This window comes from Emydura macquarii, unplaced genomic scaffold, assembly GCF_026122565.2.
Source record: "Emydura macquarii macquarii isolate MOO-44397 ecotype Brisbane River unplaced genomic scaffold, CSIRO-AGI_Emac_v2 contig_1483, whole genome shotgun sequence".
Classification (NCBI taxonomy): domain Eukaryota; kingdom Metazoa; phylum Chordata; order Testudines; family Chelidae; genus Emydura; species Emydura macquarii.
In genome coordinates this window covers 18,153,542-18,181,419 of record NW_027131620.1, presented here as the reverse complement: position 1 = coordinate 18,181,419, position 27,878 = coordinate 18,153,542, and the positions used below count along the sequence as shown (strand labels likewise).

The window sequence follows — 27,878 nt, the reverse complement described above, 5'->3', positions numbered from 1 at the left end:
TCCTGGGCCGCAGAAGTTAATCATCTCTTGGCTGAGATGTAAAGAAAAGTTCTGATCACTGGTGGGTAGAAAGATCCCATAGGGTTGTCTTGACCAAAATCTAACTCCAGTAGTTAGTCTTCATGCCTGAAGCTCCCCTGAGGCTTTAACTGGATACAGTTCTTTTTCTGCAAAAACTACTGTGTATATAGCTTCTTCATGTGTGCTGTTAAACAGCTACTACGTTCTGCCCCAGAAACAGCTGCATTTCAGAAGGGTATGACATGGGGTGTGCACAGATGTAAAATCACACCACTACTACTCCGACTGCAATGTGTTGGGGTGGAATACGTGCTCGCATACATAGTATTGCTTAGAATCCTTTGGGGGGAGGCGCTATGGGAATTTCAGTGTGTGTTCTCCCCTCTCTCTGTAGAAGAGACTCAATCTTCAGGATGGCCCGAACGACGTGGTGTTCAGTGTGACTACACAGTACCAGGGCACGTGTCGCTGCGAGGCCACCATCTACCTGTGGAACTGGGACGACAAGGTGGTGATCTCTGATATCGATGGGACCATCACCAAGTAAGGGACCCTCCTCTGTGTTGTCTCCAGGGAGAGCACGCATCATTAAAAGCCTTGTGTAAATGGCCATGGGCCTGTCCCAGAGGTACCATAACCCTACCACTGCCTGCAGGTCTGTTGTGATGTCCCAGTTGGTTTGATGTAACTTTTTTTAAAAGGGCGTATTTTAACCCCTTCTTCTCTTTCTAGGTCTGATGCTTTGGGTCACATTTTGCCGCATTTGGGAAAAGACTGGACGCACCAGGGCATTGCCAAACTCTTCCATAAAATCCACCTGTAAGTATCTAAGTTAGAGTTCTACTCCGGTACTTTGCAGGAGCCCTGCACAGATGGATTGAGGTGTGGGAGCCCAGGATCGGGGCCCTTGCATGGGGAAAGAGCCCATTCTATGGGGAGGGGCCCATTCTGATGTCCTTTGTGTGGTTGTTAAACCTTTCCTCTCCCCAGTGCTGCCGGGTGGTGGGATAGGGGAATAAAGCTGGAGCCAACTCTTTCTCTGACCTGTGCGCAGTAGAAGGGGAAGGAGAGAATGGCTTACTCGCATTCTAGATGGGGATGCTGACAGCAAATGCTCTTAAAAGCCACAGCAGAGTTTTGCCCAAGGCCTTTATCCGTCACAAAGTGACTTTGCAGAGCTCTTTATTCTGACCCTAGGCTTGGGCTGGGAGTGCAAAGGGAGGACTGGTAGGAGGCATAAAGACCCCATCTTATGGAGGCTATAGTGTTAAACTTTTGTGCTGTTGGTACTGTAGGGTTAATGGCTCCAAGACTCCTCATCCCTGCTTCAGTCATTGCCATCCAGGCTGTACGTTGCGTTGGCAAGGAAATGACCGAAGAGGGCAATGGCTCTACCACTGTGCAAAGCAGACAAGCACCAGTGCGGACAGCTGAGCTGTCTGGGTGACTGATGTGCTAAACAAAGATGCTGACACTTTCTGTGAAAAGGAAACACTTTCTGTGCTTCCTTTTTCTCCAAGATGCCTTACAGGAGACTGGGAACTCCTTGGTCAGACTGTAAATAACCCTCACTCACTTGGGTTGATATCTAAGGAGTTCTCTGGAAATCCTAACAATTGGCAGGCCAGATCAGAGCAATGGCCCTTTGGCTCAGTATCCTGTCTCTGACGGTGGCCAAAACCAGCTGCTCCTGGGCAAGAAACCTCTAGGAGGCAGTTAAGGGATGACCTGACTTGCCACCAGGAAAGCTTCCTCTTAATCCCTAATAGCAAGACGACGACAGTGTACGTTTTCATGGAGGTCTGTAAAGCTACAGGGTGCTCTACAACCCACTTAATGTGCATCTTGCCCTAAGGAGCGGAGAGGCTAACTCATGGGGAGTTTGACGTCATAATTTCGGGGGGAAAAGCCAGGACCCTGGCGGCAGCAGCAGCCCCCTCTCTCCCACCCAGTCCCCGGTCCCAGCCAGGACCCTGGAAGCAGCAGCCCCCTCCTGCCTGGTCCCGGCGCACAGCAGGGAGGTGTGCTGCAGCCCCAAACTCCGCCCATGGGCTAACTAGACCAAATGCACTCCTACGAAAGAGGCCTGGCTAGGGAGGAGTTTAGTGTGGAAAGGCTTCCTGGAGGAAGAGGGTTTAAAGGAGGACTAGGTGGTTGGGGGAAAAAAGAGGGGGCTCAGAAAACAGGAGGCTGCTCAAGTCACCCCATAAGGGACATCGCGAAAGGACACGTAGCCAAACATAGGAGACCAGCTGGAGGATCAGGGAAGAGTGTGGGGCTGTCTAGAAGGTCACAATCATAGAATGGCTTCTTCAATTTCCACATGTGAATGGGGACAAGTGACTCAAAGGCCTCCCTCACCTATGTTCACCTGAACTGGTCAGTAGCAGGTCTCGGGTCTTTTGAGTTGGGACCTGCAAAGGCAACTGCATTTAAAACAAACCTGGAGAGCATTTGGTTGTAAGTAAGCTCAATCTGGTTTCAGGTTGTCTTGTGCATCCCCTCAAACAGAACGGTGCTCCTGTCACGTTCCAGCCTTGGTGATGCCCCTTTGGGTTCATTTGTATGGTTTTTGTTTTGTTTTTTCAATTGGCCCTGATATTCCAATGCTAGTATTTTCTTGTGCGAGCTCTGAGCCACCACTAAGGGGCGCTGTGTACCTGTCGTGGGGTGTATTTGAAGCTGCACTGAGCCTGGCTGACTTCAGAATATTTCTTTATTGGCAAACAAGGCACAATGAGGAAACCCGAATCTCTGTCCGTGCCTGGAAGGGGTAAGCCCCACATCACTTGCATATTGTCCTTACAAGGGGCTGCTGGAATCAGTAGGTGGATAAGTGAGCCGTAAAGGGGAGAGTTTGTACCCTGCAACTCTTGCTTTTACATGCTATCTACTGAATAAGAAAAACTCACACATGAATCTCCTGGTACATCTAACTTGGTTGGCCTCCCCTGCCTGCATTTCCTGTCTGGAACACCTGTGCACATGTGACCTCATATTTTTCCCACCCCGCCCCCCAGCTTAGAGCATTCTTGCAAGTCATCTAAATCTCCCCTACATGTAACTCTAAGCAATAACTAGGTATCTTTGTGCAGCCAGCTGAGTAGGTTCTTCAAGAACATGTGTCAAGCTCTGTTTGTTTGGTGTGCTGGGAGTGGCGAGAAACTCGCTGAAGAAGGGGGAGGTCGCCATTGGGCACCCAGTGATAGCCCTGGCGTGCTCCCTTTCCCCTTGCTGAGTGTTGCGTCTGGCTTTGCCTTCCCATGCTCTAGCTAGCAGAGGTGCTGAAGGGTGATGGGAGACCATTCTTGGTGCCGGGAAATCACCAGGAAGCCTTCTGGGTTGGAGTGCAGGGCCCGTGGTGGAGAGGCGGCTGGCTCTGCGGTGAGTCCGTGTTGAGCCACTTTGTGCAGATCTGCCAAAGCGCCTCCAAGACTGTGAGGAGACCCCGCTGTCGGTGCGGCTGCTCTTGGGATGAGCGGAGACTAGGATGAGCCCACTAATGGCCTCTTCCGGGGGGGCCTGGACCCGAGTGCCCTGTGCTGAGCGGCCAGTGCCCCCCAGCCCCGTGGTAGCACAGCCCTTGGACTGGGGAGCAGCATCGCCAGACGTGAGCAGTGGCCCCTTGTGCGTGGGGGCACGGCTGTGCGCGCCTGTGTTGGGGAGGGCAGGAGTTGGAGTGCTTCACTCTCCAGACCCCAGCACGCAGCTCCTACCTCCTTGCGGCGAGGGCCGTAACGAAGCTGCAGCTTGCCCAGAGACGAGCCTCTGACTGGTTCTGCCTTCTTCATTCTAGGAACGGCTACAAGTTCCTCTACTGTTCTTCCAGGGCCATTGGCATGGCGCACATCACCAAAGGGTACCTGACATGGGTCCATGACCAGGGCTGTGCCCTCCCCAAAGGGCCCATCCTGCTGGCCCCCAGCAGCCTTTTCTCAGCCTTGCACAGGTAGCTCTTCCTGGGCATTGTCTGTGTCTCTTCCCCCCTGTTCCCCGGTAACTGCTACGCTTGTGTTTGCACCCCCATTTATTTACTTTGACTCCTCCTTGGCCTCCTTTCTCATGGAAGGAGCCGAGACCGAGAACACCAGCAGCCCCCCAGTGATGGGATCAGTGTGAGCGCTCAGGTAGAAGCTTTCGTGGGCAGGTGCAGGGAGCCATGCAAGCCTCTCGGCTGCGTGATGGTCTGAGAGAGCCCTTGAAACCCCTGGACAAACTTATCCCTGTTCAGCCCTGTCTCCGCTTTAATAGCGTCTGTGCTGGCACGCTCTCCTGCCGCCACACGTAATGGGACTTACTGTCATCCACCCAGCCCTGAGCCCAGACGCTGGCTGCCGGGAATGGGTCTCGCTGCAGGTGTAACCCTGTCCCTATGCAAGCAGCTTTTATCCCAGTCAGAGGGGCCTGTCTGGGGTCTGTTCCTGGGGCTGGGCCTTTTGTAACTCTGCCTCTCAGGAGTCGGGAGTGGCTTTAATACCAAGCAACTCATTAAAGTCTGCAGCATGGTCCTGCCTTTAGAAAGCATTTGCCCCCGGCTCCTCGTCTCGCCCCCGGGGGTGTTTGGCACTGCGCTGTTAAACAGATGTGTCCCTCATTCCGCTGTAATGGGACGGCTGCAGCACCCACCTTCCCTCTCCCACTGCACTGGCTTTGGTTGGCAGATGACGGGGAGGGGGGGCTAGTCGGTGGGGCTGGGGTTCCTTCATGTCTCATCACTGCTGTAGTCACAGCGTTCCAGCTAAAGCAGGGGAGTGGCTGGGACTTCCCTCATAGGACAGGCCAATGGCTGTCCCTCAACTCTTTGCCTAGGGGGTCCTGGAACAAGGCAAAGTCCTGGCTGGCCTACGTCCTGGGCCAGCCTGGCTCTGTCACTCCAAACCTGACCGCACCCCTCGTGTTGCAGAGAGGTGATAGAGAAGAAGCCGGAGGTGTTCAAAATCGCCTGCTTGACAGACATCCAGAAGCTGTTCGGCTCAGCGAGGCAGCCCTTCCATGCCGCCTTTGGGAACAGAGTCCATGTGAGTGCCCCTCTCTCTGCTGGGGGGAAGCAGGCCTGGGGAGGCCAGTGCTTCCTTGGCTCTAACCAATCTGGTTGGTCTTTCTCGGGCAGGATGTTGATGCCTACAAGCAAGTGGGATTATCGGAGTCCCGTATATTCACAGTGAACCCAAAGGGGGAACTGATCCAGGAGCTCACCAAGAACCAGAAATCCACGTAAGCCTACCTACCTACTGTACTGTCCCGCCACCACCTTTCCCTCCCTCCATGGCCATCTGGGCTGCTCATGACCCCCTCAGCCAACCCCTGCCCCTGTCTCTTCCTAGCCCAGCATGGTTTCTGGGGAAGCTACAATGGTTTGGCTCTTAAATGGCACATGTGAGGAAGCTCATACTAATAACATTCTGTGGCCGGGTGCAGGGGCCCTACTTGATCTGTGGTGAACAAAGGGCTAATGTCAGCTCTGTGTCCCTCTCCTCTTGCACAGGGGAAGGGTTAGAAGAGTAACTGCTTGGGGCGAGGTTGGATGCCTTTGAGAAGGCTGGGCTCCACTGTCAGCATTCTAGGAGTCGGTTGAATCCCAGCTAGGTCTCTTCTTTGCCTGTGTTTAACAAACATGGCTTCCTTCCTGTACCTAACTTTCAATGGTCTCCTGCAGAGTTAATCCACCAGATTGCTACCACAGCAGCGCCAGTGGTGATATGAAATGTTGTCAGTATTGGCATGGCTGGTGGGCCCCAGCTGCATGCCAGTGAGCAAGAAATGCTGTGTGCCGCGATGCCGGCATACGTGGCCCGAGATGCTAACACGCTCAGTGCCTGAATGGGCCTAGTTTCCATGTGGCATTGGCTTTGGAGTACAGTGCGCTGCGAGTACCTCTTTGGCTGCTGGTGTGCCGGGCTGAGGAGGAGAAATGTGGTCTCGTAATCCTGCACGTTGGGTCCTTTTCCTTGTAGGTACGAACGGCTGACTGAGCTGGTGGAGCTAATCTTCCCCCCGCTGGGTCAGGATGTTAGCGTTGCCTTGGTGTGGCCGGAGTACAGCCAGTTCTCCTACTGGAGGGCTCCACTGCCCATCATTGACATGGAAGATCTCGTCTGACCCGCCTGAGAACAGAGACCTCGTGAGGATGCACAACCTGCCGGGCCTCGGTGCAGCAGCCACTACCTTCTCCTGCCTATTCGACCACTGCTGATAAACACGGGACACATTCTGGACTGTGACCCCTCCCTTTGGAGGGGTGGGGGTTAATCCAGGTTTTGACTTAAAGACAAGCTTGTTCACTCACTAGAAGTTGGATGTGTATTCCTGTAAACCGGGTATGTTCTTGAGGTTCTTATAGATTTGAAACAACTTGTTTGTTTTTAGGGGTGATGGGTGGATCCCCTTAAGTGGATCTACTGGGGGGGGGGGGGGGGTCGTCACTGTGGCAGCTGTTTACAATTTCACTGATGCTCCCAGACTATAGGTAGCCATTAAGACTATGTGGCTTTTTTGAGGGGAGGGTCCCCAGCCTAATCTACCCAACGACCATGAGAGTTCAGAGCTTGGATCAGCTGAGATGCAGTTTAATTGCTCAATAATTTTGTCTTAGGAAACTGAAGACTGTCAGGATTAAAGTAGTTGGTCATGAACACATTAATACATGGTGCCTGAAAGCCCTGTGTGTCTGTCTCATTCTGTTGCTTCAGCTACTGGCTTGTTGTGTATCACTCTGAGTACAGGTGCCACTGAACTGGTGTTAAAGCTTGTAGTTCATTAGGGAGTAGGATCTAACCTAGGGCTTCTAGCAGGGGGCTGGAAGCCAGCCAAGAAGTATCTTCCTGGTTATGCTACACTCTACAGTGCCCAGCCATGTCACTGTTGTAAGGCCTTTGAGATATTTAGGCACCTAAAGGTGTCGATGGGGGATTTTTCAAAGTCCTGGCCCTTGGCCTGTCTGTGGCAGTTTGTCCCCAGTATTCAGAGGTGGAATGACGCTTGCCATCCCTCCTGAGGGCGTTGAGATTCCATTTAAAGTGCTCTTGATTTGATTCAATGAAATGGGCTGCCAGGTATGTTGGCATTCTTGGCCCTTGCGATATCGCTAATAGGAGAAAAGGGTCTTCTGTGACTTGTATCCCCAGCCTGCTGGATTTGATGGGACCATTTACTGGTGCTCCCACTCATCATCTATGACCTTATGCTTCCGTGGGAGGATATCAAAGTGCCTATTTAATTGAGGCAGAAGATGTGATTTGCTTAAGGCCGGCTAGTGCGTTGATGGCAGAGGTGATAGGAGGACCCAGGAGTTCTGACCTGTGGCCATCCTGCAGCCTCCTTCAGCAATGGTCTGACCTGACGCTTAGATTGGGGGAAGATGGAAGCTAGGTAACCTCAGCCAAAAAAACGTGTCTTGGGGCAACGTTGGGCTTTCGTCCCCTCCTTTCCAACTGTGGCTCACCTATGGGATGTCTCTTCAAAGGCTTTTGTTTCGAGCCTCCTGTCTCTCTGGAAGAGAGCAGGAGTAACTAGCTCCGGGTGCCCTTATCTAGTCCACATGGAAGAAGCTTGAACTCAAAAAGGGTTTCAACTCCCCCAGTGCCTCTTGTCCCAATAACTGTTGAGGGTGGAGTGGTGGTGGGAAGAGCTGCTGTGCTAACTGCAGCTTTCCAGGGTAGGTGTCAGGTGAGACCATGCATTTCATGCCCTGCCTTTGCCCCGCTGTAGAATTCAGTCCTACCGCTGCTGGCAGCTGGGCACAAAATGGGTGCACGAGGGTCAGGTTAGACCTTACTGCAGCCTGTGCTGTCATTCAAAAAACAAACAAGCCAGCTTTTGTGAGCCTTGTGGTCCCTGGAGAGCAGCCCCTCCATCAGAACTTTGGCCTTGAAGCCAGAATTTTCACGAGGCTCAGTGCCCACCATTGCATCCAGACTTTCCAAAGACCCCAGCCCACTGCGTGCTCAGCGCTCTCCAGAATCTGCTCATAATTTAGTGTCACAATGGGGACCCTGCTGAAACTGCTTGAAAATCTGGCCTTTATGAGCTTCACTCCCATCCCCAAGCTGGAAGCGGCTCTTGCATTTGCCTAGCTATGGAATAAATAGAAACAGGAGCATCCCAAACGCTGCAGTCTGCTGCAAGCAAAAGCCTTTCTGCATGTAACAACTGCTACTGCACTTACAACAGCAGGGACTGAACAAGGCTGCCACCCCTCCACCCTGCTGCTTCCACCCCTCAGAAAACTTGTTCTGGAAAATTAAAATGCTTGGGGTCTTCATCCTGGCTGCCCCTAGGGTGACCAGATAGCAAGTGTGAAAAATCAGGACTGGGGGTGGAGGGGTATTAGGTGCCCCTGTAAAACAAAGCCCTGAATACCGGGACTGTCCTTATAAAATCAGGACATCTGGTCACCCTATCTGCCCCCCCCCCCCCCCCCCCTCAGTAACCTAAGCCCTCTATGTGCTCACCACCTGTGTTAATGCTAAGGGAGCTGTTTTAATACCACCAACCTCAGCAAGAAGCTTTTATTTTTGTTCTCAGTACAAACAGTCTTTCAGCTTTAAAATCTGAACAAATATACAAAGTTTAAAAACCATCCCAAATGGACTTTAAGAAGATTTCACAACTGCCCCGGAACCTCTCGCTCTCCTCCCCTCCCTCCCAGCGGTGAGCAAAGATGCAGGCACAATCGACTTCCTTCTTCAAAAGTGACAAATGCCCATTAAAACACCGAGTTACTTAGCTTTTCAACGTGATTGTCCAAGAGCAGACATGAGAACCAGCATCTTCAAGTGATTGGTCGGCAAAGAGTTCAAATATAGCACCATTTCTGAGCGATCAACATGCCTTCCAACCACTTCTCCTCCTGCCCCATCTGACGCTATCACCCTCCCCAGTTGTGTTATCGTTAACATCCCAATTTCCCTCTGACTTGCCGGGAGCTGCTCCCATCAACCACTTCCCATTTTAAAAAGTAGACTATCGATTAACCAGGTCTCCAACCATCAAGCTGATCTTCCTCTTAATTGGTCATTTGGTCTTTGTCCCCTCTTGGAGAGGTTATGGAAGATGGCCTTGTCCATAGATCACCCACCCCTGCTGTAGAGGGTGATGTGGAAGCATGGAGCAGTACCGAGAGCATGATCTGTAAGTGATTTCTCTGGGTTGAGAGGGCAAAAGGGTAGTCGTGGTCCAAGACAGGATTTTTCTAGGGTGTCCAGGAGACGGTCCAGCTTTGCTCTAGGGCCTCTTTCCTACCTAGTGGAGAGGCATCTCTCACCTCTGTTAGTCTGCTGTCCTAGCTGGATATAGGGATGGAGTGTGGATGCCATGCACCACTGAAAGCCTGGCTGACAAAAAGTGGTAGCTAGTGATTTGTGCTGGATAGCATGTTGTGTGGTCTCAGTGCACAGAGCCCCCTGGTAGACAGCCTTGGGCTGTACTCCTGCTAGTACCTTCATCTCTGAACTCTGCATTCCCAGCTGGTCAGCTTGAAGGGGAAGTGCTCTTCCGTCCCAGGCAGGAGCTCCTGTTAAAGCTGTATCACTGGGGAAAGGATGTTTCCAGCTGCTGTATGTGGTGAGCAGCTACCACCTGCTTCGTGGGGAAATGGAGCAAAGGGGGGAGCTTTCTTCAGAGCCCGGTTTCAGCCCGTGCTTGACTCTCTCTGGTGTGATGGGTTACAGGGAAGAAATGTGGTAAGAGAATGAGACCAGGGAGGAGAGTGACTGAAAATGAGTGGAGGTGGGGATGGGGAGCAATGGAGGAAAGTCAGAAGCCAGGGCTGCGGTGGCAGAAGTTGCAGGGAAGAACTGAAGCAGGCCTAGTGTGAAACCGTGAACAAGAGCTGTGAATAGCATGAACCCTGGCAACTTCTCCTCCCTAAAGTGCCAGTGTAGCTGAAATAGACCCTGCTTCCACGAAAAGGAAATGGAGTCCAACTTGGCCAAGCAACGTAGCAATCCTGGCCATGTATGTGTGGCCTCCGAAGGGGAAGCTGGATTTGATCTTAAATCATTGCAGTCTGTACAGACAGGGTTCTGGCTAGTTCTAGCCAGTCCATCTACCCTATGTGAAACTGGATTTTTAACCTTTCACTTGTTTCTTTGGCTACATCGTGTGGCAGAGGAGCTCTCCTGCCATGCTTAGTACCAGAATAGTCCTCTTATGTCACGTACATGCCACAGGACTAAAAGGAAATGACCCAGGGGCCCCTATCACCTCATGGTTCCACTGGGGGATGAATCCCCGTTCCAAGCTCAGTGGAACCACTCCAGGATTTCTGGCAATTCAACAGGCCCCAATGGAAAATTGGGAGAAATGCAGAGATCTCCCGGAAGCCCGAATGATGATGCTGACTCGAGCTTCCCTTGAATTAAAAACCCCCACAGGAAGGATTCTGCTTTCAAAGGTACTGTAAGAGGCCTCCCCTCATCTTCATCTCCTGCGTGTGCTGGATAAAGGCATTCCCTCCCTAGGGAAGTCATGTGGTCAAGCAGGGCTGCAGGGGACCAGCGGTGTGTGAAATGAATGTGATACTAGTTGCCCACTCCTGTCTACATGGCGATGGGAGAGTAGACATGAACACACATTGCCCTGTGCAGCCTGTGAACAGGTAAATCTTATTTCTCCTAAGCTACACCTGGTGCATCGTGGGTTGTAAAGCCAATTTATGGGGCAAGAGAGCCTGCCCATATCCACTCCCCCATTATTGATGGGGACCATCATGACTTAATGCCCCGGCTTCCATCTTGGGAGACCCAGGTTCTATTGTGAGTTAGGCAACCAGCAATGGTTTGTATCCAATTTGTAGTCCTTGGTCTGCAAATACACAGGCTCCCCAGCGTTGCTTATTCTTCTTTAAATTCAGGCCTGGTACAGTCTTCAAATGGTCTCCCCCACCATGCGATGCTTAAAAGAATTGACTACCGAACAGGACACACTGTATGTTCCAGAGCACAACAGGTCAGCTGGAGGAAGCTGAGCGATGACCTTGCAATCAGAAATAGGAAGAGGGATGTGTATAGACATATGGTGGCTTAATGACACCAGTCAGAATGGGAGTGGGGGTGTGGAATGTGGGGTGGTGATAAATGTGTGTGTTTAAATTGGCATTAGTTGAGACCCAGAAATCTGGGCTTAGCTGAATAGGATGGAAGCCATTGTGTCAAAAAGGGGAATAAAAGTCCCCAGGGTACATGCTCTGTTAAAATCCAAATGTCCCCTGGTGGCTGTTGTAATGGAGGGTCCCTGACTGCCTCTTGCCCCAGAAGGTACGATGCACATGATCCATTAGGGACAGAATTTGTCCATCCTAACTCTCAAAAACTGTTTTTATTCTTTCAGAAACAATAAATCCACCAAAATGATTCTGCCTTGAGCTTGCTCCTGAATTGTCATTCCTGGGTCATAGCTACGTAACAACCACCCATCTCTGGCCAGGCACCTTGCTACGTTGTTAGTACAGCTGTTAAGTGTCCAGAAGGAAGTCCAGTCCAGTAATGGCAAAGGGACAACTTGGGCTGTAGGACTTCACTTTTCTCAGGCAAAAAAAAAAAGAAATGGGAGAAGGGATTATAGCAGCTTTCAATTTACATTTTCTTTTTATAAAAAAAAAAAAAAACAACCAAAAACCTGTCACAGTCGAGTCTGTGTGATATAAGTTAATTCTGTTCTTCAAGGATAAAGAGAGGTGGGTTTCAATATAGCTAATGCTGCTTCCCATCTGGACCGCCTTCCAACTGGGTAATCTGTTCAGCCAGCTCTGTCACTTTGGCTTGACAATCCAGTAAATTGTCCTTCAGTACAGTTATTTCCTGAGAGTGGGTGGTCAAAGTCCCGTTCATATGGTCCATGTAGCCCCATAGGCTGCCTGTGTGCTTCTCCAGCTCATCCCGGATGACGTCCAGGGTCCCCGTCATGGCACCAAGCCTGCCGCACATGTTTTCCACCTGGACCACGCGGCTGTCGAACTGGGCCACCTCCCTCTGCAGGTCTTGTGCAGCGTTCTTGCAGTTGCTCAGGTCATTCACGATCCTGGCTTTGAGTTTCTCCAGGTCACCCTTGAGGTTCAGGACGCGCTTGTTGCTGAAGATGAGCTGCGAGCCTTGGTCGCTGACCTTCTCCTGAATGGAGTGGACCTCGTCCTCTATCTTGCGCTCGTGCTCATCCAGGGAGGAGTTGACGTGAAGCACCGTGTTGGAGTACTGGGAGACTGAGTCCTTGAGCCCTGTCAGGGACTTGCTCACGGTATTCAGGTTGATCTTGAGCAGAGTGATCTCACCTTGCAAGGAGCCAGCTGCTTCCTCCTCAATCTGCCTCTGGATCTCCAGGATGGTGGCGTTCAGCTTGCGCAGGAGGTCATTGGTACTGTCCATTCTGAGCAGCAGGTCCTGGTTCTTGCTCTGGCAGTCCTCGATTTCCATCCGGAAGGTCGCCACATCTTTGGAAGCCGAGGTGCAGCCCAACGAGCAGGTGGTCTCCAGGGTGATGAGCTGGTTCTGCAGCACCTCCAGCCTCTCATCTGTCTGCTTCCTCATGTTAGCAAGCTCGCCCTCCAGCAAGGGCATCGTGGCTCCATCCACACTGGCTGGGGTGCTGACGTTGCTCAGCTCACCAACAACAGTCATGAACCGGTCCTCCAAGGTCCTCATTTTGTCCTCAAATGAGGTCCTCACACCATCCAACTCAGACCCCACCAGGCCCATCATGCTGTCCTCCAGGCTGGAGCAACAGCTGCCGGTCTCTCTCTCTGTGGCATTGAGCCGAGCCTCCAGGTCCTCTAGGCGCCCTTCAATGAGGCTCCCCAGGGTGATGGTGGAGAACTCACCGTTGAGCTGTGAGTGCAGGTTCTTCTGGGACTCGGAGATGCTGTGCAGGCCCTTCTCCAGGATGTCCATGCGCTCGGTGAGGTAGTTCAGGTTGCTGCAGCAGCTTTCCACCACTGTCAGCCCTTGGATCTGGGTCTCCAGCTGGGAGATCTCCTTCTTGATCTCCAGTTCCTTGCCGTCCAGGGTCTGCTGTAGCCGCAAGTTGGCAGTTTTCTCCTCCTCGCACTGCTGCTGCACCTCCTTGATCCTGAAGTCGCATGTGCTCTGGATCTTCACCAGTTTCTTCTCAAAGCCATCCAGCAGCTCCGCTCGCAGATTGCTCAGCCGGGTGTCAACGTATTCCTCCAACATGTCCATGGAGGTGAGGGGTGACGGCCTGGCTGACTCCAGCAGGTGCTTGATCTGCCCGTCATGGTCCAGGACCAGGCCATGCACCTCGTCCAGCAAATCTGTCTTGGTCTTCATCACGTCGGTCACCTTGGCCAGGATCTCGCCCACGGGTGGGTAGGGGGCAATGTCCGCTTTGTCGGCCACGTCCACGATCCCATCGGGGATGACCCCGAAACCCACCGTTGAGTCGGGGGCGCTGGGGCTGTTCATCAGGGACACGATCATCTTGTTGGTATCCTCCTGGATAGCCAGACGCAGGTGGTCTCCCAACCCGCTCACCACGTTGTGCAGGCTGTCGTAGGACTGCGAGAGGCGCCTGACCTCCTCTTCCAGCCGGTCCAGCCTGTCCCCAAAGACACCAGGCATCTTTCTGCCTATGTAAGAGAAGAAACGGGCAGATGATGACGGCTGCTGCTCTCAGCCTTGATTCTGACTTCTGCCTGCCCCATTACTTGCATTCAGCCTCCTGGTATTCAGATGGCTTAGCAAGGCAAGCAGCCCACCTGGCCTTCCGGGGTTTGTCTGTTGCAATTAAAAACCTGCGGCTGCCCTATGCTAGCTGACCAAGCTTAGGCGCTGCTTAATTGCAGTGTAGATGTTCCGGCGTGGGCTGCAGCCGGGGCTCCGGGACCCTCCCAGCTCCCGGGGTCCGAGTCGATCTGCACTACCTACAGTGCAATTAAGTAGCCACTTAGCCTGAGCCTCATGAGCCTGAGTCAGCTGGCATGGGGCAGCCATGGGGTTTTTAATTGCAGTGTAGACAGACCCCGTGTTCTTGTGTGTCCATACAGCTGCAGGCCATCAATGGAAGGGGAGGGGTGATGAATAACTGAAAGTCTCTACTCTTTTGCTCCCTTTGTGTGTGAATGACTGACTCCCTATAATGTTTGGATTCAGCATGTGTGATCCCTGCTCCTTATTGCCAGTGAAGGGGGTAGAGGCCTGTGTTTGGCGGATGATGGGTTCTGTCCCCATTAGGAGTGGAGTCTGTGTGTATTTGTCCCCGGCCCAGCCTGTGGACAGCTGGAAAGGGCTCCTCTGTGGCGTGAGCAGTGGGATGAGGCTGCAAAGCCAAGTGGCTCTGTCTCACCTCACTTGCCTCAGGCAGCACTAGAAAGCTGCCTTCTTCCTCTGCCCCCTCTTGTTTCGCAGGCGCACAGTTCTTACGTGCATTATACAGCCTACCTGCCGCTCCCTGGGCGTGCTGCTGCCCTAAGCGGAGGAAGACAGTGTGATTACTCTCGGTACCGGGACCCTTTTCAGCACTACCCAGTCTAGCAGGGCGTCCACCCTCTATAGGAGGTCTGTATGTACACGTGCTTCAGCAAGGCATGTTTTGCAGAAGCCTGATGCAAAGTCAACTGTTGTCTCCCATTGACTTCAGTGGGCTTTGGTGCAGGGCCTAAATGACCAGGTCTCCCTGTGCTCCCTCAAGGTAAAGTGCAAGCAAGTCTGGCTGCTTAAAACCCAAATCCCAGCTGCCACACTGCCCTCTCCTGCTCCAGGAGACTGAAAGGCATCACTTGCCCCAGGCTTCCCTAGCTGTGCAACTTGCTCAGTGGTGGCCTCCTAGCCCGTTTAGAAGACGGACAAACCCCCCCAGCCAAGGGAAAATCTCCTGCCTTAGTGATGCAGGTGCAAGCAGCCTTGTAAAAGCAGAGCAGTGCCAAAGAACGGAGGGGCGCGGCTGTTCAGGCACAGCCCCCTGCCAGGGAAGATGTGCCTTTCTGTTGCCTAAAGCGTTGAGTCCCAGCCTTTTAGGGGCTCTACCAGCCCTGCAGGGAATTTCCTGCCTGGAGGGTGATTTGCGCTGAGCCACTGTATAATAAAGATGCTCCCTTTTATGCGACAGGAGGAATTTTTTAAAGAGCCAGGCCGCTAGTGTATATTTCCAAGCACCCTTCCTTTATTCCTGCTACCCCTGCGATGCAGACAGCTTGTAGCCCCTTTGCTGGCACTATTGCAGAAGTTAGTGCAGGGGAAATGGGTCGCTGGCAGCTCTTGAACTAGCTTCCATCAATTTGGCCTTAAACTCCAACGTGCCTTACACGTGTTTACTGGTGACTCCTCCTATTCCTCGGCCTTTGTCTCCAAATAGCCCATGCTGCAGTGAGTGTGAGAAACCCAGCCACACAAAACGCTGCAGTAGCCCAGCTCCAACCAACACAGTGCACAGGTGCAGGTGAAAGGAGCTTTAACGGCCCTGGCAGGGGAAGTCCTCCGGCCCCAGGACCAGTATAGTGCTGGCCCCTGCAGTAATGTATGTTTCCTCACGTTGCCTGGTTACTGTGCCTCAAGTCTCAGCTGGAGGGAATCTTCCTTAGGGGTGAGACAAGAGTTCAGCACCCATCCCCCTCTCTCTCCTTGCAGTCTTTGCTGAGTGCTAACAAGGGGGCTGACTGTGTCATTGGTGTCTGTGAAACCATAACCCGGGTGTGTGAAATCAAAGGAAAGGCAGCTGCCCTGGCAGGGCTCCATCACTCACCATAATGGTTCTTCTTTGGACCTGGAAATGGGTCAGGGTGGATTGGGGGGTGGGGAGGAACCCTGGGGCTTAGAAACATCTTCTGACCAGGAGGAATCTTAGGGCTAGGGCGCTGGGGCAGTAGCCCTGGCTGATCCGTGGGGCTGTCATGGCATCCTTCTCCCATGAATCCTGGGCAGCACCTCCATGCCAGCTCGGTCACGGTCTTGTAGCCAATCTTGTACTTGGGTCTGAAGAAGGTGCGGTACCTTTTTTGGAGATGAGGGAGGGAGAGCAAAGTTAAGAGCTGAAATCTAGATCTTGAGCACTTTGTAGCAGAGGCAGTAGCCTGAATCAGCCATGGGTCTTGTCTTTTGAAATCCTCTCTGAAAGCCATGCCCAGCCCAGCCTGCTGGAGATGCTAAATAGTAACCTTTATTGGCATGTCTCTTCCCAGCCCATGCACGGTCATGTTGGTGCAGCTAGGCCTCCCCCGCCCCCCCGTACCATAGACTGAACATTGCAAGGTAATTTATGGACTTTGTATTGCAGTACTGCCTATAGGCCCCACCCGTGATTACCCCAGGCAAACACAGGCTTAGACAGCCCTACCCTTCCATGAGCTTGCAATCAGTGTGACACGATATATATGGGGTGGGTGGGAAGGGGTAGGGCATACAAAGGATGGCTTATGCACCTTTCTTTCCTTTGCTGTGACTCACTTTTATTTTAAAGTACAACAGCCACCGATTCCTTCTTATTAAACCTAGGTGTGGCTGTAGTAAATGGAGAGCAACCCCACCAGGGCCTCCTTTCGCTACATGCTGTACAAATGCACAGTAAATGATGGCTTCTGTAATAAAGAAAAAACTCTGAGAGTTTTGTGGAAATAATTCACAGGTTACAGAATTTAACTTTTTCCAAAATTTGTTTTTTAACAACTCCATAGCAGTATGGGTGAGGAGGGTGATCCCTCCTACTGAATTTTACAGGATTGGTCAAATAATCTTTTTGAAAAACTGCTGGATTTTGGAGAATGTTTGTTTCCATCATGGAACATAGTTACAATAAACCAACACTTTCTGTATTTACTCTAAAATAGTGATTTTTTGTTTTTTAAAGCAACAGGGGGCAGCAATGTACAATATCTGTGTTTCCCCTCGGGCGAAGCATGGTGGACTGGGTGCATGTTATAATAATAACCCTCCGCACATTGCTCACCACCTGCCCCCCAAGCCCTTCATTAACAGTGATGGAGTGAGCTTTAGAACAGTGCAGCGAGGCAGACATTACTACCCCCATTTTAGAGATGGGGGAGAGAGATGCTTAAGTGACATGTCCAAAGGCCCCTTAACTACGGGGCAGAGCTGACCATAGTATGCAGACTGGTGATTTAACAAGGGGCAATCCTTCCTCTGGATGTTACTCCCCCCTCCCATTTTAATCCTACTCCATCTTCCCCCTACTCTACCTCATCGGGGTGTCACTAGTATGAATGCAACAGCTAGCGTGAGGACAGGAGTAAACTACCCCCACTTCTCCTCCTCCTCCTCCCCCCCCCCCCCCCCGGGCCTCATCCCTGCCAGAGTTCCAGTGATCTTGTAGTAACTGGGACCATGGGAACTAATTGGAACACAATGAAAACCGATCAGAATCTTTGCTGCCAGCAGGACCTGAACCATTGTGAGAGCTGGCCTGAAAACGGAATTTCTGCTCTGCAGGAAGTGCTAAAATTCCCCTTGGCCCAGGTTGGCACAAAAAAGTTGAAATTTACCCTGGAATGGAAATTCTGTTACATTTCATTTCAGAAACATTGCAATCACCTTTCCAAACATGTTGCCACTGTTGAAACATAATATATTTCTATTTCTACATATAATATAAAATCATCATCATTAATATAAATGTTAAAAGAATTAAGTCAAAACAAAAAAATGAGAGAGATGAAGTAAAATACTCCATTTTGATTGAAATCATTTCAAATTTTTTTTGTTAAACTTAGTTGAAATCAACAGTCCTGTGCACAATTTTGCTGAAATTTTGCTACACTAAAAATTTTTCTTCCCTCTCAAACTTTTATGGAGCTGGGCCCCTACTCTTGCCACTCCACTTTGCAACAGCTCTGCACATGTACTGCTGCATGGTATGCTGCATGTGCTACCCACATAGCAAGCAAAAAGGGAGATGTCTTCTGCCACCAGTGAGCACCTTATGTTGTTCTAATGTGCAGAAGTGCATACATGCACTAATGCAAGGGATGGGGGCACACATGGATAAATGGGGTGCATGGAATGAACTGACATGCACAGCCATAGATGCATGTGCACAGCTGCACTTCTGCCTGTATTCACTTTTGTGTGTGCGCGCATGAGTACATGGGCTGCATACATGCCCTACTACGTACACAGGTGGATGTACAGAAACACTGATTTATAAGTGCGTGGCCAGGTACCCTGATGGACCCCTGCACCGTCTCCAAAGGCAGAGCATAACAGAGCCACTGTAACAAGGCTGCTCTCAATGCGCTTGGGAAAGGAAGGCTTGTTATGGTTGGTGTTTTTTTTCCGGTGAGTCCCTGGCCACTGGGAAGGGTTTTCATCAGAGGCTGGTTCCTCAGCCTACTTTTGGCCAGCCGCCCTAGAACGCCACGTTGTGCCGAAACCTGCCGTGAGCTGCTGTTTGTTTGCTGTTCAATTGAAAACACAAGGGAGGGTCAGAAAGGGGGAGCAGGGGCTGGAAAAACCAGCTCTTTTCATTATTCCTCCCTCCAGCAGCCTCTAAGTTACTATGGTATTTTTTATAGTGTGTTTAAACCTGCCTGGAAATATTGTGGCATGCAGTAAAAACGGCTGAGCTCAGCCACCGTCAATAACAACATTGGCACAAGCCAGTGCCTCGGCTCTGCAGACAGTTGGGCTGCAGCCTGCCCCTCTCTCTCGCCTGACAGAGACGGGTGTTGTACCTGGAGGGAGGGGTGGGGGCGGGCAAGGGGTCTGGCGCACGAAGTGCTCCCATCCCGGCCGGCCGCCCTGCCCTCCGGCGCCACTTGCAATGAGGAACACACGGCCCTTCTGCAATTAAGCACCATCGGCCCCCTGAATGTCAGTATTTATTGCAGCTGGATCAACAGTGCCTGGAAAAACTGCCTCTCTCTCTCATGTGCAGCATTCCAAGTGATGCAAAAAGTGCAGCTGGCCAAGGCAGCCTCGGTCAGTAAATGCCATGGATTCAGTGTGTGTGTTTGAAGGGATGCGATGGACCAGGGAACCCAGGGTGTGAACAGGGTAATGCTCAGGGGGGTGGGACATCAAATGACCAGCAGGTACAGTCTGTGCACTGCTGCCCTCTAGTGGGGAGCACTGGAACAGTGCAACTTTGTCATAGAGCCTGCACAGGCGAGGACTCCCCCCTGCCTCCCCTCCTTAGCTCAAGTGGTGGAAATGGGCTAGAACGTAGCGCCAAAAGCTCAGCCCCACTTCTACAGTAGTGGTGTGGGTGCCATTGTGCAGCCCGGTGTCAACTTGGTGAGCCTGGAAGGGGCTTTTACACCCGTGCCCAAGTGAAGTGAACTCCTGCTATCACCCAAATGCTTGAGAGTAAGTTTGGCTAACTATGGCTGCATATAAAGAACAGGCTATTGTATGTGCACTACTGCTTTCCACCAGATGGCATCAGACTGGTGTGTCATAGGCCCGCTACTGTTATCAGCTAATGGAGAGTCTTCTTTAGATCAATTGGTAAGTATGGGCCTTTTGGGAGCAGGAAGTTGTGAGTTCTTCCCCTGAAGTCCCATGCAGCTACAGAATGTAGCATAGTGACAGCTGTGAAGTTCCTAGTGACTATGACATTTTTGAGGGAGGGTGGGGTAAATGTGGGGATTTGCCTGTCTTTGCTGGAGTTGATTCATCTTCCTCCTACTCAACTGGATATTACCAAAATCTCCCTGCTGGGAAACATAGCAAAGGCTCCTGGGTTCTGCTCTCAGCCCTGCCGCTGAGCTACCAGTCAGGTTTCCAAGAGAACTCAGCACCCGATGTACTGTGCTCAGTGAAAGCCTCTTTAGGCCTGATTTGCTTCAGTGCTGAGCACTCACAGCTCCCACTGGCTCCAGTGAGAGATGTGGGGGCTCTGCACCTCTGACAATCAGATCTTTAGTCCTCCCTGGGCGTAGCTTGCCCATCGGTGAAAGGAGGATGGGCTTAGAATCCTGCCTAGCTATTTCTCAGGGTAGTGCGAGGATAAATTAATGTCCATGCAAGTCCTTTGTTCGGATGCAGATGCTAGAGAAGCAGATAATCATATTGTCTTACTCTAGCCCTAGGTTTGCTGAATAGCAGGATTTTTTCCCATGGACCATTAGATGGCAGAGAGTTTAAAAATACTTTCCTGGCACAGAAAACCACCATGCTCCCGTTACACGGGTTATACCTTCTCCCACTCTGCACTTGACTTCATTTGAACCCTGCCCTTGGGCTGGTCAAAATTTTTCTATCAAATTGGATTATTAACAAAATGAAACTTTTCACAAAAATTATCTTTTTTTCTGCAGAAAAGTTGGATTTTTCATCAAAAAAACAGCAAAAAAGCCAGCTAACTCCTGACAATCAAATTATGCTGCTCCAGTACCTCATGGGCATTGTAGTTCTGTCCTCCTATTCCCATTCTTCTCTAAGAAGTTCCCCACCCAGACTACAACTCCCAGGATGTGCTATGGCTAGGGAGTCCCATGATGCACTGCCTTCTCCTCACCATGGTATATCATGGGAGATGTAGGCTGATGAAGGAGCCCAGCTCATAGAAGAGAATGAGAGCAAGAGGCTCCTGAACTACAACTCCCATGAGGCACTGTGGCAGACACTCCAAATTGACCTAGCAGGCCACCTCCACAAAGAGTTCACCCAGTCTTGAGAGGGTGCATACAGCTGTGTTGGGGTCCCTTACTCCACCAATGGGGTAGAGACTTGATTTAATTCCTGCCACATGCTGGATGAGGGGCTGTGGGTAGCATTAGGGCACGACCTACTGGAGACCATCACACCACAGGTAGGCCTCATCCATTCATCCTCTTGGTGGGAGACAGGAAGGGAGGGAGGCGAGGTCTGGTGGGAAAGAGGGGTGGGAGATGTGCTGGTGCGGGAGTGTCTCCAAACTGTTGAGGCTGGGCAGGACTGGAGGCTGCCCTCTAACTGGGACAGAGGCCTTGAGTGATCCCTCCCCAAACTCTCTCTTGTCCTGTCTCTCCGGTGGGAGCAGTGTTCTGGTAGGGCTGGAGCTCAGGGCACCTGTCCTTTCTCTCCCCAGGGGGAGCACTGTGTTTGGGTTTAAATGGCACCCCTGTAAAAATAAAAATGAAATAAAAAACCAAGGGCTTCTGCTTGCGGAAGAGTCTATTCGCTCTTCGGAGCAGACAGTGGGAGCATATGGAAGAATTCTAGCCCTGAGCACCCTAATGGCTGGGTAAGGGGCTGGCTCCCTCCAGGGGAGCAGCACCATAGGGGAAGGAAAGGGAAAACCCACAGGCCACGTGTGTCTTTCCCCATGAGTCTGGCTGGCCCAGGGACCTAGTGGTTAGTGCACTAGGCGGGGGGGCTGTTGCAAAGGAGACACAGCATCACTTCCAGGTCATAGTGTAGTGAGCTCCGATTGGTGCATTCCCTCAGGCTACTTAAGGAGCAGAAGTAATGGGCTCCAGAGGGAGTCCTGGCTAGTGCTCCTGGGTCAAAAGGGTGGGGTTTATGCTGTGTCCCCTCTCCCCGAGTCACTCAGAGACAACTCTATTATATGAGATCAGGGAGCTTCAGCTGATGGCATCAGTGTCTGGAGGCTAGTTCCGGGGCCCTGGAGACAGAGGAACACAGTAACTGCTAAAGCAAGTCAGCCTGGTGGATCCATCCAGTAGCCATCCAGTACCCTCTCTCCTCCATTGACCAAAATCAACAGCTTCAGAGGTAAGTGCAAACCCCTCAGACCTTGTACCAGAGTTATGGCATGACTTCCCCTACAGGGAGGTTTCTTCCTACCCCAGGCAGGTAGTGGTTGGCTTCTGCCCTGAACTGAAGGATGAAGGTTTGTATCCCAAACATTTTTACCTTATCTAACACAACTGCAATTGACTTTACTATCCATATACATGTCTAATCCTTTTCCAAGTCCTGCTAGGTTCCTGACATTAGTGGTGTTTTGTGGCAAGGAGTTATACAGATTTGTTATGCATGGCAGAGAAAAGTATTTCCTTGGATCAGTTTTAAATGTGTCGCCTTTCGGTTTTGCTAGCTGTTCTCTGTGCTATGAGGTAGTAAATAGGAGGCTTCTGGGGAAAAGCAGGCTGGACTGGATGGTGGTTAGCATGTTGGCCTGGGACTCGGGGTCTGGGTTCTATTTCTAGCTCAGCCACTGGCCTTAGACAAGACACTTCCCCTCGCTGTGCCTCAGTTTCCCCATTTATAAAATGAGGCTAATGATACTAATCTTCTCTGAAAAGTGTTTTGAGATCTATGGATGAAAAGCACAGTACATCAGTTGGATATTATTATGATGATTTATTATCTCTGTACCATTCAGTATTTTGTGTACCTCTAATATGTCCCTTCAGTTCTCTCTCTAAACTAAACCCATCCCCATCCTGCCAATCTCACCTCACTTAGAAGTCTCTTGGCTCTGTCTGCCTGTCTCTGAACAGTCTTCTGTTGCTGCTGTATATTTTGAGATGGGCTGGCTAGAAATGAACAATGTATACAGGGTTTTGTTCATGACTTCCCCACTGATTGACTGTGTGACTCTGGGCACATTGCTTCATCTCCCTATGCCACTGCTTTCCATCTGTCAAATGAGGGTACTAGTACTCAAACTAAAAGTTCAGTGCTTTGAGATCCCTGGGGAGAAGGAGCCCCTGCCAGCACCTCATCCTCTTGACTTCTTTTTCTGATGCAATTTCCACGACACCCACAGTCCAGAGAGGCACATCCACTGCCTCCCCATCTTTAGTGTATGCAGAAAAGCAAATAAGCCTCATCCATGCAGGGCACACGTGGCCCAGCTCTGGGACGGTGGCATGAAAGCAGCACACTTGTATTTCCATACATGCTACACTAGGGCATGCGCTGAGTCAAAAGGATCTTTGGGCTCCCACCAGGCCACCCACATGGCTACATCTAACATGTACTCACAGGACTTTCCCTGGGCACTTGGGCCCCCAGCTGCACTTGTGATACTCGGCCTTCACGTAGCTCTCCACCCCATCCTGCAGGGTGCACGTCACATTTCTCTGCACCACGTAGGCACAGTAGCTCCTGCAGTAGAAACAAAGCAGAACACAGTCACACCACTGCCCAGAGACAGGAGCCAGGCATCCCCCAAAGGGGAAGGAGAATGAGACATTGCTGCCAAAGTCCATTTCCAAGGGAGAGACTCAAAAACCTTCCAGTCCAGAGTTTACCTGCCACTGGCCAGCATTGAGGAGGAAGGTCTCCACTAGGGTTAGGCAGCTAGAGGGCTCCCTCCACTGTTCATTCAGTGGAATAATGAATTAGCTAACACCACTGACCTGGAAAGGTCACTGCAAAAGAGCTAGGAGTGGAGGGGACCCCCACTGCCCCATACCCAGCTGGGTGCTGGGCTCTCTGGGGAAGGATGGATACCACTTGGATGCCCTAGTCTGGATTCATGGTTGTGCTCAGCCTCTGCCCTTGTTAAGCTGAAGCAGCCGTGTGGCCACGCTCATTAAATATGACACACAAGCATGATGACAGAGGGCCCTGCCTTGTGGTGCACCAGGCCGCGTGTAAACCGCTGGGGCTGGAATAAGGAGCTGTACCACACAGTAGAAATGGACACGTTGGGTCCCAGGACACAGGGAGCTCCTTCAATGAAGCTCAGAGTTACATATGTGCTGATCATGTCTGCGCTGTTCCCCTAGGGGGAGAGGTTCAGATGTCTGGATGGGGGTTACCCATATGCAGAACTCTCACTGAGCCTGGGGGAGCACCATCTAACCGGGGCTGGCAGGATCGGACCGCAGAAGCTTATTTCAGTGCATTTGAATGTCTTGGCTCAGGCTTTCTCAGGAGATCAGCTGGCAGGATCTCCTGTGCTTTCTAGTTGTTTGGGTCAGCAAAAGCACAAGCCCAGCTGCTCCCCCTGTATTTTGGTGCTTCTGCTTCCCTTCCTGGCTGTGACTTGGCAGTGAGAACAGGCAAACCAGTCAGTCAAACACTTTCCAATGTGTGAAAAATGCCCTTCTCATGTGGGACTCCTAGGACAAGGGCTTTCCCCGCCCTTCACTTGAAAGAATCCCAAAAACAACAACAAAGCACGGGAGTAAATGCCTCCTAGCGCTTCACCCACATGCTGCTGTTTGCAACTTGAGTACTGTCCCAGGCAAACCAAAGGAACTGCAATAGCTGATGTACCTACAGTGAGAGAGGGTCCAACTCTCAGTACCAGCATTTTCCACAAGAGGGGCACGAATGCATCAGGATGAATGGGATGCAGCTAAATGGCTGCACTTCTCCAGGAAAGCTTGAGACGTCTGAGTTCGGCTCTTTGGGCTGGAGCTCTGCGACCTTGCAGCTCAGTTCTGCCTCCTTCGTATGTTTGCACTCTAGGGTAGGGGCCTTGGGCTATGAAACTGATCTGAGCTGTCTGCTTCCCCATTCACCTGGCACTTTCCTTCTCTCCAAGCTCAGGGCTCCCAAATCACAAGACTCTTCGTGGCTGCTGGTTTCCCCATGCACTTAGTGGCAAGGCTCCTGAAACAAGGGCTCCTTCTGTCCATTAACCACTTCCAAAGTGTTGGAGGTGAGTGGCAGAGGACCTCCTGTGGCTGCTTCAGATTTTTGCCAATGTCTGCTCCAGAATAAGCACAGAGCTCAGGTTCCCCTGCTCCTCCTGGTTCCAGCTGTGCCCTGAAACCTTACCTGGAGGTGCAGGCAGGACTGAACCAGGTTCCCTATAGCTCTGCTAAATGTCTTTAGCACGGCTTGAGAACATGGTTCAACTGTAGTTCATCCCATCTACGTTGCCAGGCTGACTCACATCTTAGCCTTGCTGGAGGACAACAACTATATTGCAACCAGGTCCTTCACCATGGCAGTTCCTATGGTGGAAACAGGGTCTTAATAACATCTAAAGTAGGTTACACTTGGTTCCAGGTCCAGTAAAGACAGGATCACAGGCTGGGACAACCAGCCACCTGCCTTACCCTTAACTCAAAGATGATCCCCCAACCCTGAATGGGCAGCTTGCTTCAGTGGAGTGTGGCTTAGCTATCCACAGTTTTAAAAAGAGGGAGTGTCCTGGGCAGCTCCTGCTAGGAGATTTCTCGCAAATGGGAGAATGAATGGCTGATGACTATGAAAAGGCAGGCTCCCCAGGCCTCCGGCTATAGGCACAATGCCTGCACAGAGCAAGCTGCTGCCTGAATCTAATGGTACCAGGTTGCTTCTGCCTTGGATGCCTAGTGGGGCAATTCTGCTTTGACACGTTCTTTTTCTCACAGCGGGAACGTGCTGCCCAGTCACGGGGCCATTTCGATTAACGTTCGGACTTTAATCAAGCGCAGTGGAATACAGGAGGCAAGATAGCCAGAGTGCTGCAGCAAGTGCAACACGATCAAACTGGCTGCTGGAGAGATGGATTGAGGTCAGCAGAGGAAGGTCCAGTGGGAAGGACACAGGTGTAGTGCTAGAACAGATGGCCGCTGAGGCAATTCCAGCAAAGTACTGGGCTGTCAGGAGAAGCAGATGGGGATGTGCTGAGAAGTTCAGGATGCGGGGCACTGATAGCAGAGAACTGCATAGAGGAGAAGGATTAAGGGCAAAGGGACATAGCAGATGGCATGGTGGGCAAAGCTGAGGGTGTAGGGACAAAGCCAAAGGCTGAGATGCGTACAATGGGTCCATGGGATAAAGCAGATGGGGATGAGTGAACTGAGGGGGCTGGGGACACAGTGTATAGAGCTCTTTGAATGTGAAATGGCTTTGTTGTTGCTTGGCTGCTCAGCCCCATGCGAGGAAACTGCTACAGTTCTCCAGCCACCACCTGCACCATGACCAAAGCCAGCAGGGGACCTGGTAAGCTGCTGAATTGGGACTTCACCTCTCGGAGACCTTCACCTTTTGGTCACATGCGAAATGAGGTTGAAGGTCTCAGCCTAGTCCTTAAGGCACCGTTGTGGACACATCCCAGATCATCCCATTATTCAGGCCACAGGGGCAAGGTCTGGTGGGGAGACGAAAAGGGCTAACACAGTAGGGGCCATCTCCCTGGGGCAGAGGAGCCCATGTTTGGAATAACGGGCATGGCAATCAGGAGTGGGGTGCTGGTTAGAGAGGGACGTGTGTGGCCTCGCCAGCCCTGTTTGTACTAGGCCGGGCTATGGCTACTATTATCAGCGCTTTAATTTGATGACCAGGAAACTCGCTCCAAACTAAAGAGACTGTAGAGGGGGATTCTGCCCAGCACGGGCAATTTGCTGCTGCTTCCTGGATTTGAAATGATGGGAAGAGAAAGTCCCGCTCCTCCACGGACTGGATGGAGGCTGAGTTTTCCCGGATTCCAAAGCCCGAGGGACCCTTGCGGGCCCCCTAGGCCGTCCTCCCTCCTGCACAGCACAGGCCAGAGACCCTCCCCCGCTGATTCCCCCGCTCTGCAACCCAGCCCTTCCCCGACTCAGCTGAAGCAGTGGCTGGGGGGACCTGCTGGCGCGGGAAGCGGGAGCGGAAAGGGGGCGGGTGCTGAGCACGTGTCTGCGGGAAGTTCTTGGCTCCCCAACGCAGCCGCTAAGCAGCGCCGCTCTGGAAGGCCAGAGCACTGGGGGCACCGGGGGCAGGCCAGGGAGGGATGGCCCCGAGCTCGCCCCCGGCACTGGCGCCCCCTGGCTTGGCTTGGGGCTGGAGGCAGTGCCCACCAGTGGAGGCCTGCAGCAGGGCAGAGTGTGAGCAGGGGCCGGGGCCGGGGGGAGGCGAGCGAGACGGAGCAGCCCGGAGTCAGGGGAGAACAGGGCAAGTCCCAGAGCGTCCCGCGAGCGATGCACGTGCCAGCCAAGCTGCCAGCCATACAAGCCAAGTCAGCCTTTCCGGACAGCCCCGCCCGCGGCTGCAGTTCACGCTCAATACCCAGGAGCGAGGATCAAACAGGAGCGGGGCTGCATGTGCCAAGTGGCCCCGGCCGCACCAGGAAAGGAAGCGGGGGCGCCACCGGCAACCCTTTTCTCCCCGGGTGCACGGCGCAGGCAGAAACGCGCCGCAACCCCTGCCTCGCTGGAGCTAGTGAGGTGCACGGCGAGGGCTCTGCTGGGGCAACCGCACTCTCCCGGCTGTTAGCGCCCTGGGGCGAGCGGCCGCTGGGAAACCTGCCCGGGGGCTTGGAAAGCCCTGGCTGGCACTGCCAGGATGGATCGCTCCGTTATGATAGCTCTTTATTCGTTGTGTGTACACACACACACAGCTCTAGCCACATAAGCAACGTCTAGCGCAAATGGGGGGGGTTACATTTAAAAACCATTTCCCCCCCCTCGGCCCCGCCTTTCTGCCTGAGCCCCCCCCCCCCCCCCGATTTAAAAAAACCCGGACAAATCCACTTTTCAGCTGCCGCCCCAGGCGGGCAGATCGGCGCTGCGGGAGGCGCACGCACCAGAGCGGGAAGCACTGGCCCGAATTGACTCCGGCTTCGCGTTCCTGGGCAGTTCTGAGCCTGGAGCGTCCATTCCGCACTCACACACACACACACACACACGCGCGCCCCTTCCTCGCCTGCAACGGCTCAACAGTGAGACGGAGCCCCCGAGGATCCGCCCGCCACCTCACGGCATTTTCATCCCGAGAGGCGCCGAGCTGCAAAGAAAGGAGAGAGAGACCGAAACGGAGTCGCTTACTTGTGCTTCCCCATGGGCTTGCCGGGGCTGCGCTGCGGGCTGGAGCCTGAGGTATAAAGATTGTATCTGTTACTGTACGGCACGGGGGCAGGGTGGTGGTAATAGGTCCCTTTGGCATCCGTCAGAGACAGCAGCGTCCCCAGGCAGAGATAGAAGAAACCCCAGCAGAGAGATTGTCCACTTGTCCTGCTCATGTTCTTTCTGCCGCTGGCTTTGTAACCTTTCTCCTGCTTGTCACTCAGGCTCAGAGGCGAGGCTCTGCTGCTTGGCTTTGGACAGGCAAAGGATCCGGCAGGGCAGGGGGAAGCTGCAAGGACGG

At 52.3% G+C, this 27,878-nt stretch overlaps 2 protein-coding genes across 8 annotated transcripts in view; one reads left to right on the top strand and one right to left on the bottom strand.

Moving 5' to 3' along the window:
- LPIN3 (lipin 3) overlaps positions 1 to 7,465 on the top strand; it is a 64,321-nt gene extending 56,856 nt beyond the window's left edge. For all 7 annotated transcript variants that reach the window (XM_067554379.1, XM_067554384.1, XM_067554382.1 and 4 more), the window contains 6 exons: positions 416 to 564; positions 754 to 840; positions 3,818 to 3,970; positions 4,925 to 5,039; positions 5,132 to 5,235; positions 5,976 to 7,465. In XM_067554379.1, the coding sequence (XP_067410480.1) occupies positions 416 to 564; positions 754 to 840; positions 3,818 to 3,970; positions 4,925 to 5,039; positions 5,132 to 5,235; positions 5,976 to 6,120 (753 nt within the window). In that variant the 3' untranslated portion in view covers positions 6,121 to 7,465. The remainder of the gene's footprint in view (positions 1 to 415; positions 565 to 753; positions 841 to 3,817; positions 3,971 to 4,924; positions 5,040 to 5,131; positions 5,236 to 5,975) is intronic.
- Positions 7,466 to 11,705: 4,240 nt separating this feature from the next.
- Positions 11,706 to 27,753, bottom strand: EMILIN3 (elastin microfibril interfacer 3). The gene is made up of 4 exons (XM_067554652.1): positions 27,560 to 27,753; positions 22,854 to 22,976; positions 15,709 to 15,956; positions 11,706 to 13,597 (listed from the first exon to the last, which is right to left on the bottom strand). The coding sequence occupies exons 1-4, from the start codon at positions 27,751 to 27,753 to the stop codon at positions 11,712 to 11,714; spliced, it is 2,451 nt and encodes an 816-aa protein (XP_067410753.1). The 3' UTR covers positions 11,706 to 11,711.
- Positions 27,754 to 27,878: the final 125 nt, after the last annotated feature.